Below are 12,639 nucleotides of genomic sequence, written 5' to 3'. Positions count from 1 at the left end.
TTAATTTTAGGTTAGACAACAAATGATCAAATTAGGGAATTAGGAACACAAGGTTATGACCAAACACCATGGCTTAATCATACTTTAGCTAGAATCAATCCGTTAATCTAATTGAACTTGGGAACTTATTTGCTTGAGTTATTTCATTCTTTCTTGTTTTATTTATTTTCTTTTTTCATTTCTATTTTGTGTAGGGGAAACAAATTGGATCATTCAATCACCAATCCTCGTGGGATCGACCTCGCACTTACATATGCTATACTACCAAACGGCTCGTGCACTTGCGAGTATCACAAGTTGAGGATGCAGTTGAAACCATTTTGGTGCAGCTGTATTTACACAACAACTACCCGCAAGGAAATGGCCAAGCGGAAGCCACAAATAAAACCTTGTTGAGAATCCTAAGCAAAATGGTGTATGAGTATGAAGGAGGCTGGAGCGTCCACCTGCCGGATGCTTTATGGGCTTACCGCACCTCTCCAAGGGGTGCCACGGGTTTCTCACCCTATTCGCTTGTGTATTGTTCCGATGCCATATCGCCCGTTGAAATCACTATCCCCACTGCTAGAGTATTGGCTGTCAATGACCTCGAATGGGATGCAAAGACATGCTCAGAATGGCGCTTGTTAGACATCGAGGCTTTGGATGAGAAAAGAATGGAAGCCGAAAGAAGAACAGCACTTTACCACAAAACCATCGCCCAAGCTTACAACAGGGTAGTCAAGCCACAAGCCTTCAAGCAAGGAGACCTCGTGCTAAAAGTTGTCGAGCATGTGAGAAGACAAGTCTCGGGACCTTCCAAGTTCGCCCCGCAATGGGAAGGACCATTTACAGTAAAAGAAGTTTACAGCAGCGGCTATTATCGCCTGGTCTCTGTCAAGGAAGGCATGCTAACGGACCCCATCAATGGGAAGTGGCTCAAGCCCTACTACTGCTAAGTTCATTTTATGCCCAGCACTTTTTTTTATTATTATTGTATTTCCTTTTATTTTAAATATGGACTCCTTCTATGTTCTCACTTGGTATTTTGGAAAACCCTTGTATGATGCACCACTATGGTAGCATGAACTTTGCAATGAAAATGGAATATTTTGAAAAAGAAAATCTGTCTCTAAAATATTATACCAGACTTACCTTGCACCAAGTACTATATATCTGTATATGTATGTATATAAAATAATGACAAAAAATAATAATAAAATATATATATGTACATGCCACTTAGCAGTAAAACATGCCAAGCAAAGCCACTCGAATGGGGTCCCGAATCATCAACAAGCATCACGCCTAAGCAAAATGACATAAGCCAAGCTATTACAAAAAAGGGCATGCGATTCTTGAGGAGTTGGAGCAATGGAACCATTGTACCCTCTCAATAAGCAATGCAAAACATCTGGAATTCTGGGGGAAAACCATGCACACTAGCCTGGCCCTTTCAAGGCATGACAAGAGGGCGTTTTCAGGTCTAATTGTTACACAACCATGCAAAGAAAATTTAGAAATTCCACCCCCACCAAAATTTTGGCAGCATATGCCTTGTTCTTTTTAGGATACCCAAGCTGTAAGAAGATCTCAAGCAAAACAGTTCTACCGGGCAAGCAACATATACATATATACTAAACAAAAGTTACAATATGTCTTTGACAAAAAAAGAAAGGGAACGTAGGTTCCGGCAGCTAGGGCACAATGACACTACAGCATCAAGCTACCGCAATACAAGTTTTTAAGGTGCCCCAAAAAGAAATATAACCTAAGTCAGACTAAGCTATACAAGCTACAAAGGGATGTGTTCTTTGATCTTGAAGGAAGTCCCGAAACATGCCAAGTCAGTCAGTCTTACACCAAGCAGGAGGCGCCCTACAGAAATAAAAAAAAAGAAGACGGGGGAAAGTCAGAAAAAAAAACAGGTTGGTATTGGACAAGAATGAAACAAAAGTGAAGGACAGGAAGTCACAAACCTCGGGACCATTGAGGATGGTTAGAAAGGAATGGTGGAAGTCTTGTGGGAAGATCTTGTTACTGCTTCCACCACACAGCCAGCACCATCAGGGGAAACACCTTAGACGAGAAGAAGGGCACGCAATTCCCTGCGTTGATCTTCTAACTCACGCTGCTTAAGATCCAGGGCCTCTGCCGCTACCCTTATGTCTTCAGAACCAGAAAATGACTCCATGCTGTGAGTAGCTCGCTCCCCGAATACGGCACGTGCTAGATCTTTCACTAAGTTCAGAAGAAACTCTACCCGGAAGCCTAGGGTCATGGATTCACAAATCGCGTCTCGCCAGCAAAGAAGTCGATGGTCTGTGATATCCAGCAATCGCATAGTACTCATCCCATGGAGCACCAGACCAAGGGTGCGGAAGGCGGCGCACCGTGAGAAGGAAGACGTGATGCCAGCCATATCCATAGGATCTCCGTATTTATCCAAAAACTTCTCCAAGGCTGCAACAGTCTCAGGATAAACAAAAGTTCCCCGGAACATTGCATAACCATTGAATCGATGATAAATTGGCAGAAGCTCATCTGCAGACCGAAGGACCTGAACACCGCTATCAAAGAAGGACATAAATGCAGTAAAAGAACTTTCCCACTCCGCCCAAGACATGCTAGATGGGTGTCCTGCGGAAACATCCCGGGTAGCAATACCCTCAATCTGAGTGTTCTCTCTGACAGCTATGTCACCAGATGGAACCATTGGAAGAGATGCTGGGGGGGGGGGGGGGGGGGACTTCGAAGTGGTTGGATATGGGATGGAATAGTCTGCGCCCCATCAAAAACAAAAGTTCCACTTCGGAGAGCTGCCGGAAAGGCTGGTGGGATGACAGGCTCGAGGCTCTTTCGAAGGAAATGTCGGACGATAGGCTGCAAGGGGAATTTGTCGATGTCAGGGTTGGGGGTGGCTGGCCAAGAGCTGCCTCGATTAGTGCGACAAATGGATCGGAGGAGGAAAGCACCATAGGTACAATTCCCGTGCTCGGAGCAACATGCCCAATCTGCAAAAAAAAAAAGGGGAATACATGGATCAATATGAGATAATGAGCAGGTCGCATGTGTTAACAAGAGGACAAGAAAGGAGCAATTGCCCAACTAGGCGAGAGAAAAAAGGATCTTTAGTGAAACAGGTACCTCGGGGCTGCTTCGCGCAGGGTCAACAATAGCTTCCGCAAGGTGCGAGCCTTCAACAATGTTGCTGACCTGCAGGGCAAAGATGAGTAGTGAATAAAGGCTTGAAGCGCAAAAGAATGAAAGCAAAACAGAATTCGAGATATGCCAAGTACCGGCTCGACAGTGATACGACGCATACTGCTGCCAGCAGACTCATGGGAAGTATCCAGGGCGCTTTGCCCTTCAGGATAATCGCCAGAATAGGCAAATGCGTCCTCATTACGGTCATGAGTGTCGTTCTCATTAAAATCCTCATGCGTATCGCTAATGTCCTCTTGCCTCAGGATGCTAGCCTCGGTTTCAGTGGTGTCACCACCATCGCTGTCTTCATCAATTGTCACCACAGTGCTAGCTCTGGAAGCCCCACCATCACTTGTACGAGCTCCGATGAATCTTGCATGCAGAATGCGCTTGCTATGGCATTTTGGAGTCACCTGAGGAGATACTGGAGGTGTGTCGCTCCTCTTTCTCTTTGGGGCTGTACCAATCTTCCCTAAAACAATAAAAAATAATAATAATAAATAAATAATTAAAAAAAAAAGTATATATATGTGATACACCCATAGAAAGCAGAACAAAAAGGGGAGGAGGCATAAAAGGGCATTCGAGGTAGAAGGACACTTACTGCGAAGAGGGGTAGTTTCCGGCGCCTTGTCGACACGACTCTGGCTCTCGGATGCAGCAGGCTTCGAAGGTTGCGGACGTTCCGGGGGTGTTGCTTCTCTAGTCCGGGGAGGACCACTTGGTGCCACCTTTGGAATGAACCTTTTAGGCTTACTGGCAGTCTGCTCTTTCTTTGCACTTGGTTTCGCCTCTCGTCCCCGTTTACTTGACACCGGTGTTGTACTCTTTTCAGGACTGCAAGGCTTTTGCGCTCCCGGCTTCGGCCCCGCTTTAAAAAATTCTCCGACAATGTCACCAGACTTGGAAATAAAGGGCAGGTTGCGCTTTTGGCTGAGAGGGATGGCTTTCTCTTCCGACACCAAACCTGCAAGGCGGGCTGTTGTGGGAGGCAGTCTGTCTCCAGGAAGTGATTGGAACTCACGGAGAGAGTCGAGACAGCGGTTCCAGTAGGCTTGGTATCTTTGTGAAAAACCACCAATCCTCCCCTTGCTAGCCAAAACAAGGGGCCTGCAGCTGTTCGGTATATGGTCATTACTCCAGAAGACCCTATGAAGCATGAAGGGGTCATCATGATTAGGAGTGCTTGGTACCCCTTGATCGAGCCCAAACTGTCGCTTAACTCGGTGTGGTGAGTAAGTCACGGAAATCTCTGAACGGCTGTCTCCAAGAGTAGGCAGTGGGACAGGAGCAACATTCAACAGAGCATACCTTTTGAACTGGCCGCCTTGTGACACAGCTGCTGGAACCTCGACAGCATCGCCAACATCAACATAAAAGGACACGAAGGTGAAGGTCTCCGCTAAGGTGCCATAAAGGCGGAAGACGAAGTTCTCAATGCTATCCAATATTTTTAAGAAGTCCTGGCCTTTCCGTTGCATCCGTTTGAACCATCTGCAGACTAGGGGAAGGTTATCCAGCATGTAAGAACCCTTGCCCCAATCAGCCCTCTCCATGGCATACGAATGAGAGAGTGAATGTACATCCAGCCCTTTGAAATGCTCCCATAAAAACACCTGCAGGAAACCAGAATTTAAGAAAGTCTCCACACCCATGGTTCCGGATGCGTTTTTCTCTAAAACTTGGGTCCGATCAAGCAGCTGGTATAGATGCCCCAAGAACATGGGGACTAAGGGGATCGCGTCACCTCGAGCTATGGCCAAGGCCAAAGGAAACACGCGCTCTTGCAAACAGTCCGGAGAAAAGTCGCAAAGCACGAACCTCCCAAGCCACAGTGCTATGAACGAAGCCAACCGGCAAGGTCCTTGTTTGTTTGCATCACCAAAGTATTGAATCCAGTTACTAAACCGAAGCGAGGTGTTGGGGGAAGTAGGAGCACCTCTCCGCAAAACCGCAAGCTTGTCTATCTCTTCTGGGGTGAGAGCAATGTCAAAGGGACTCTGGTTGCCACAAATTGGAAGACGAGAGTGTTTGTGCCTAATAAATCGCGGCCATGAATTGGCCGAAGGAGCCCTTTTTCTCGACCCTAGCACTTTCTCGAGAAGCTAAAACGCAGCGTTTCGCCAAGGTGCTTTGCCTTCCTGAAGACAAAAGAAAAACGCTAAGGCATGTTCATCTCGGCCTCGATTGCGGGCCGAGGCCGAGGCCGAGCAAAATCGCGGCCAGAAATATTAAAGTCAAATCATCACGTGATAGCAGGGACCCATGCTTCATTTAATGAAGTAGTGCCTGTTTAATGCATCAAACCCACTGGCCACGAATAAGCATTTAATGCACGAGGGAAGGTGGGAAGTGACTGAAGTCAGGTTTTGGCGACAGAAGACAGAGTGATTAGACGTAGACATTCTCACAAGAATCCTTGCAGCTTGAGAGAATAGGTCACCAGCTATCAAGGCCATAAATGCGTCTCCACAGCCAGAAGCTCAGAACCCACGATCAAGAGCGGCGGCCGAGATTCACCAGGATTTATGGGGTCACAACACCATGCTTCACGATCCCAAATGTTGATTGGACTACCCACTTGCTCTAATCAGGCTCCACCATGCAGATTTTAAGCCTCGATTACTCCTCCAAGAACTCTTCCTATAAATACAAGGCTCGAGCTACATTCAAAGGGTTCAAACACCAAACCAAAGCCTCCCACGGAGCAACTTATTTTTTCCTGTAATGCACTTTCAATATCTTTACTTGCTTTCCTAGGAGTAGTGTTAGACTGTAAGGAAAATTCATTCAACAATATATCATACGACCCTTGATTTTCAAGGCGCCGGAGCACCACCCCTGTTGTTCGTTCACTTACCCCATATATCATACGACCGTCGCTCCCTGAGCAATGCGCCGGAGCACCGCCCAAAACCCACCACCAACACCATCACTCAACGGCCTTGTAGTTCAGGCCGTGAACCTAACAGCCGAGACTAGTTCCTCTCTCGGCTACAATCGTTTGATTAGAAGACGAGTTCAAACAAGCGCACCACTTATCCATCCTACACTCATCAACATCTCGACGCACGGTAGACCGTGCTGGCACGCCCGCGCACAACCGCACCGCACCCAAAAGCAGGAAGCCGCGTGTCAACGCATATCCCCTCGGCCCGGAACTCCAGGCCGTGAGATTTGCGCGGCAGACAGAGAGATATTCGCTACGTCCTCAAGGGTGGGGGTAAATTCTCCCCATGAACATACAAAGGTATGAGTAGCGGTACTCCACCTCCGAACCACAAGATGCAGCATCTTCGCTTCAATATGGATATCCCACAATTTAGAGAGGAAGATGGCATCAAGAACCTGTGCCCTGCGCAAAATGTCGCAAGTGGCCGGATCCAGCAGCTCCTAGTCGACCCACTCTGACCAACTCTTGCTGATGCTGCAAGGGTACTGGAAAAACAAGGGAACGGCTGGAAACAGGCCCTTCTCAATACAACACCTGGATATGGAGGCAGGATCAATTACAGGAGCAGTCTCGGGCGATGGCTCGTCACTAACAATAGGGTTCTCACGAGCATTTTCAAGCGACAAGAGCGGCCCTCCTACTTTAAGATTGTCATCCACGGAGTAGAGGTGGTCTAGCATGATTGGCGGAAGATTGGCGGAGGCCATGGTAGATCCACTAAGTCACAGGTACCTGCAAAAAGAAAGAGCAAGGCCTGTAAGTTCCGGCACCTCTGCGATAGCTGAGCATGTGTGCACCTCTACCACTTCATGCCAAGACCGTACTGACAAATGGATTGAATTAATACCATCATGCAATTCCGTCCTATAAGAAGAAAAGGCCATTTGGTGCAAGTACGAAAGGGGAGCCAAGCTACATAAGTAAAATATTCGAAGAAAGGCCATGGGTTGATTATTCAACATGGTTCATGACTGCGTTTCTGGCATTTCGGTTTGATACTTGTCTAAGGGCTTTGTGTTCGAGCTAAGACAAGTCATTACCTTAAGAATGCCTGAAATCCCTAATCGGTGGTTCATACTCAAAATTCAAAATTTAGGAATAAAGGAAAAGAATATACAGCAAAAGGGGGACTGAAGAAAAGCACTCTGTTCGTGAGAAATTCCCAGAAGATAAATGTATATGCGCTCTTGTGGGCACGTATGCGTGCATAGGTGTGTGTAGTGACAAGATGAAGAGACAGGAGAAGGGAGGTAGGAATAAGGCTTACCACTGCTCTCGATGGCGATTTTTTCCAGCAGCTTGCCGAAATCAAAAGAAGAAGGAACTGCCTTACGATTTCTTCTCCAAAAATCGCTTCACGAGTTTGCCAAGTTTGATCTCTGACGAATTGAGGGAGAAACCCAAAGGATTTGGGGATTTCTTTTTAAAGGAAAATGGTGGCTCCTCTCAGTGGTCGCGAGCGGTTCCCTATGCTTAACTGACTAGCAGTTATGGATGGCACCTTTCAGCGATTTCTGGTGCCAAGAGTCCTCTGGGTCTGGGCGTGATGCAGGGTTGAAGGAGAGAAAGCGAAGGGTTCTGGTCTGGCGCATGCGAGGAAGAGAGATCAGAAACAGAAAGAAAGAAAAAGGAAAAGAAAAGAAAGGAAAAATTAAAAAATTATTAAAATAAGGCAGATTTGATGGAAGCGTACCTGGGGAATATGCAAAGCTGCTGGAAGATAATCATGACGACACACAAGCGGGAAACGAGAAGGTCACGTCGACGGAAGGATTTGATTTTTTTGGGATGGGTTTGATTATTTGGCCCATCTCAATATTTTGCTCATGGCCCCAATAATCAAGGGGGCTGATGTTGAGGCCCAAAAAAATCCATGGTTGGGCCCGAATAAATTCCCGGCCCAAGACGACATATTATTGGAAAAAGACTCAATTTGAAGTGCACAGAAGTCTGCCGTGCACGAGCCATATCCTACATGCCGCGCCAAAATAGAAATCTATCATGATAGAAGTTGAGATTAAAATTATAAGGATCCATTTAGCACCGCAAATTCGTGCCAATCATCCTATCAAGCGTCATACTTAAAAAAGCATGCCAAGCGACATGCCATGCCAAGCGGGAAATTATTATCCCACAACAAGCTTAAGTGGGCTCAAGCCACTCGAATGCCCGGGGCTTGCTTGAGTGGGTTGTGGTATGGATGGTAATAAGTTGTCATGGGGCCCATTGATGGGTCGAGAAATGGAAGTCTCGGGTCGCTTGGGGGGCCTCGAGACTCAAGCCCATTTTCTTAGGCCCAAACATGGGTAAGCACAAGAGAGGAGATAGACCATTGCTTCAACCAAAATAGCCCATCGATCCAATTAGAATAAGCTAACCAAGATAGCCCATTGACACAATTAGAATAAACTAGCCAAAATAGCCCATTGATCCAATTAGAACAAACTAACCAAAAAGCCCAACATTTGACAAAGCCATCTCATCCATTGGATAGATCATGTGGTTGTCTTAAAAGCCAACATAATTAGGATAAAAACCAGCATAAGCCTTGGCACTCAGCTTGAAGACAAATCACGAAGGAACTTTGGGAATCTATACGTGAGTGGCTGCTGGGAGGCTAAGGAACAAGTTCCAAGTGCAAGAATTCAAGAAACCAAGGGATTTTGGCACGCAAGGGAGGATGCCATCCCTTAAACCAACAGGCGCACCCGCTTTCTTTCCTTCATCAGATTTGGCCATGGAAAGAGGAAAAAAGAGGAGAAAGAAGATGGGTGAAAAAGGGAAGTTCCCCTCTGAGGCAGCCGCTGGAAGAAGCCTGGAGCACCCAAAATCTCTGATTTTGTGGGATTGGGCAGAGCTGACTTTGCCACCATGAGGTAAGTCAAGAAGGAAGAGAAGAAAGGAAGAAGAAAGCTTAGCTAGGTTGGGAAGAAACCATTAGGGTTTCTTGGAGAAGAACAAACCCCAGCAACTATAAATGGGGCCTCTTCTACCCAACACAACACAACCCACAACCTTCAGAGAACAAGCTTCCTCTCTTGCATGCAAAACCCAGCAATTTTCGTGCTATCCTTGCCCATTTTTTCCTTATTTCCCCTGTTTTGGCAGATTGACAGAAGCTTTGACAGAGTCACTGTCAAGCTGCCGGAAGCTGCGAAAATCACCCAAAACTCTCCACCAATCCTCCTTAGAACCTCTCTTCCCTTCCATTAGAACCTCTGACCTTCCTAGGAACCTACAACTTTTCCTCTCATAAAGTGCTAAACCCATGATAATTTTGCTCCCATGCCACATGCCTCTCATGCCAAGCCCGAAAGTTTATCTGCAAGCATGAAGAAGTTATCTATAGGTTGCTGCTGTTCTGGCTGGTGAAGGTAACCAAAATACTTCCTAATGGCCTTGCTACCCTTTCGAAGCATTTTGGGGCTTAATTTTCGAACTCAGACAAAGGAGACAATTTCATCAGCCCAGCACACTTGCTGCCAGAAGAAAAAGGCCCCTACACTACTTAAAATACTATGTTTATTTTCAAATCTTCCTAATTGATATAAATTGTATTTATTTTTCTGAGATTTTTCAAAACCTTTTCTAAGAAATTCTTGTGCTTCTTGTTCACTAGGGTATATATCTTCTGTTCTAACTATTTCTTTTCCTTTTCTTCTAAAGAGTTCCATTTACTATTATCAAAGGGATTTACTCTACTTTTTCTTTTCTAAGGATTATTTCCTAAGGTTAAATTTTCTAATTTATCAACTAAGTCTTTGGGTAGTGTAGAAGTAGTATTGTGCACTACTTGGTTGATTTATGTTATCTGTTCTTCTAATTGATCTACTTTTTCAACTAGATTTAAAATTAATTGGATTATTAAATTATTTTATCTTATAGGAATATTACTACTTACTACAGATGTTGTAAATTCTATAAGACCCACTGGTTCCTTATCTAGATTACCAACTTCTTCTAATTCTTTGATATATTTATTATTAATTTTTGAATATGTCATTAAACTAAAAGTCTATCTATTTTATTATGTAACTTTTCTACTTGTTCAGTTAACGTTTTTTGCACTAACTGAATTTTTTGCACTTCTATTTTTAATTGCTCAATAATTTCTAATGATTGGAGTTCTATTTGTTTTGGCTTGCTATCTATAAGATCTGTGAGGTCTTTGATTTCTTTCTTATTAGGAAATCTTTGAATATTCCTATTATTATCTTCTAATAACTGTTGAATTACTCTATTATGTTTGTTATGTCCAAATTTTACACTTTATGCTTGACTAATTAAATGATCAATAACACTATTTTATAAGGGATTTACTGCTATGTAAAAGGTGTTGGTGTTCTTTTTGTGGAAAATAACAAACTAATGTATTATTATCAAAAGTCAATTTTTTCTTTTGTTGTTCACTAATTTAAGGTACTCTATCATATAAATTTATCTAGGTCTACCTTTTTCTTTTAAGATGCCTAAATGCTCTTGAAATGCTTCTATGGATTCTTTACAGACTTCTAAATGGTACTGGTTTCTTGTTATGCTATTATGTACTTCTAATTTTCTTATAGGATAATTACCTAATTCTGGTGATTTTATTAATTCCTCTAGATTCCTAATTTCTATTTGATATTCAGCCTTCTGTTTCTTTAATCCTTGTAACCTTTCTTTTATTCCAATAGGTGTCCACCAAGGGCCAAACATGCAAAGGGTTTATTGTTCTTAGCTGGTGATTCTGATAATTAACAGAATTTTAAAAGATTATAAAACGTTGGTTTTTATCAGTTGTGTTGATTGACTTCTACTCTCAAGGTACTTTACTAGTATAATTGTATTATTAAGGTGCTCAACTAAAGCTCTGATACCATTATTTCAGCAGGGGCTTGGTCAAGGTTTTCTAAAGGCCAAAATAACAACCAGACACCATGCCTAGAACATGGAACAAGAACATGGAACTGCAAAGACGCCAACTTAAAGGGCTATGGAGCAGAACTTGTTGTTAATATTATATTAACTAGCAATTGTACGGGGCAATTAGTAGTATAGCAAGACAAGTACAAGGTCGTACCCACGAAGACTGAGAAGTTAAAACTAGTTATGTACTTAGATTACCAAATTCAAGAAAGTAGGAGGTTATGTCTAAAATAGAATTTAAAGTAAGAGTGGTTGTGATTGTTGAACAAAAGAAGCAAAATGAAATTGCAAACAAAAACAAGTAAACAAATGTAACAAAGAGTGGTTTTAAGAGTTGGAAAACAAATTTGGAGACTAGGGCATTCGAATCACCATAACAATTCAATTCTGGGTTATAAGGAGTCAAGTAACAAGTCTAATTCATATTCAAAGATTGATTCTAGCTAAAGTATGATTAGGCCATGATGTCTAGTTCTAACCTTGTGTTCCTAATTCCCTAATTTGATCATTTGTTGTCTAACCTAAATTAAGCATTAGGAACCCATTAAGCATAGAAGAATAATTTAAACAACCAAGCATGTATCTAATCCCTGTTGTCGAATGTCCATACATACTCTTCCTATTCATAGTTCAATTTGAATCAAAGCATGGTGTCTACTCTTGATTCAAACCAAGATAGCTAACATACAAGTTCTAATGGTGATCAATCATTCAAACAAGTATATTAACTGATAAGCATAATGAATAAAAACATCAATCATGAATCAAACTTGAAACTCCAAACTTCAAACTTATAAACCCAGAATATTCATGTTAGGTTACATTGAAGCCCTAGTTATGAAATTAGCTGCTCATAATGGAAAAGAAACTTAGATATAAATGAGAAAACATAAGGAATGCAATAAGAGTAGAAAAACCCCTTTTCTGAAGTTCTTGTGGTGTCCAAGACTTCTTCAAGTGCTTCTCCACGCCTAATGCTTCTCCAAGAGCTTCCCCACGTCTAGAATGATGTATGACAGCTAGTAGGTGATTTGGGATGAGTTTGGGTGAGTGGTGATGGCTAAGAAAGAGGAAATTCGTAGGGAAATGGAAGGGAGGTTTTCTGGAGCTGTTTTGGTGATTTGGGGCAGTTTAGAGTATTGGGTTGATTGCTAGAGTGTATGGGGTTGATGGGAGTGTATGAGGATGTGTTTGTGCCTGATAAATCACGGCCATAAGCTGGCCGAAGGACCCCCTTCTCTCGGCCCTGGCACTTGTTCGTAAAAACTGAAATGCAGTGTTTCGCCAGGGTACTTCGCCTTCCTAAAGACAAAAGAAGAAATGCTAAGGCATGATCATCTCGGCCTCAAGCGCAGGCCGAGGCAGAGGTCGAACAAAATCACGGCCAAGGCATTAAAGGCAAATCATCACGTGACAGCAGGGCCCCAGGCTTCATTTAATGAAGTAGTGCCTGTTTAATGCAGCAAACCCACTGGCCACAAAGAAGCATTTAATGCATGAGGGAAGGTGGGAAGTGACTGAAGTCAGGATTTGGTGATGAGGATCAGAGTGATTAGACGTGGACATTCTCACAAGAATTCTGACAGCCTGAG

General features: G+C 43.5%; 1 protein-coding gene across 1 annotated transcript; it reads left to right on the top strand.

Moving 5' to 3' along the window:
- Positions 1-410: 410 nt before the first annotated feature.
- Positions 411-938, top strand: LOC148295677 (uncharacterized). Its single transcript, XM_088250567.1, has one exon. The coding sequence runs from the start codon at positions 411-413 to the stop codon at positions 936-938; it is 528 nt and encodes a 175-aa protein (XP_088106693.1).
- The last annotated feature ends 11,701 nt before the right edge of the window (positions 939-12,639 follow it).

The sequence above is a fragment of the Prunus avium genome, chromosome 3 (assembly GCF_965620075.1).
Source record: "Prunus avium chromosome 3, drPruAviu1.hap1.1, whole genome shotgun sequence".
In the NCBI taxonomy this organism is placed as follows: Eukaryota; Viridiplantae; Streptophyta; class Magnoliopsida; order Rosales; family Rosaceae; genus Prunus; species Prunus avium.
The sequence above is the reverse complement of the archived record's forward strand: the minus strand, read 5'-3'. Positions and strand labels throughout refer to the sequence as shown.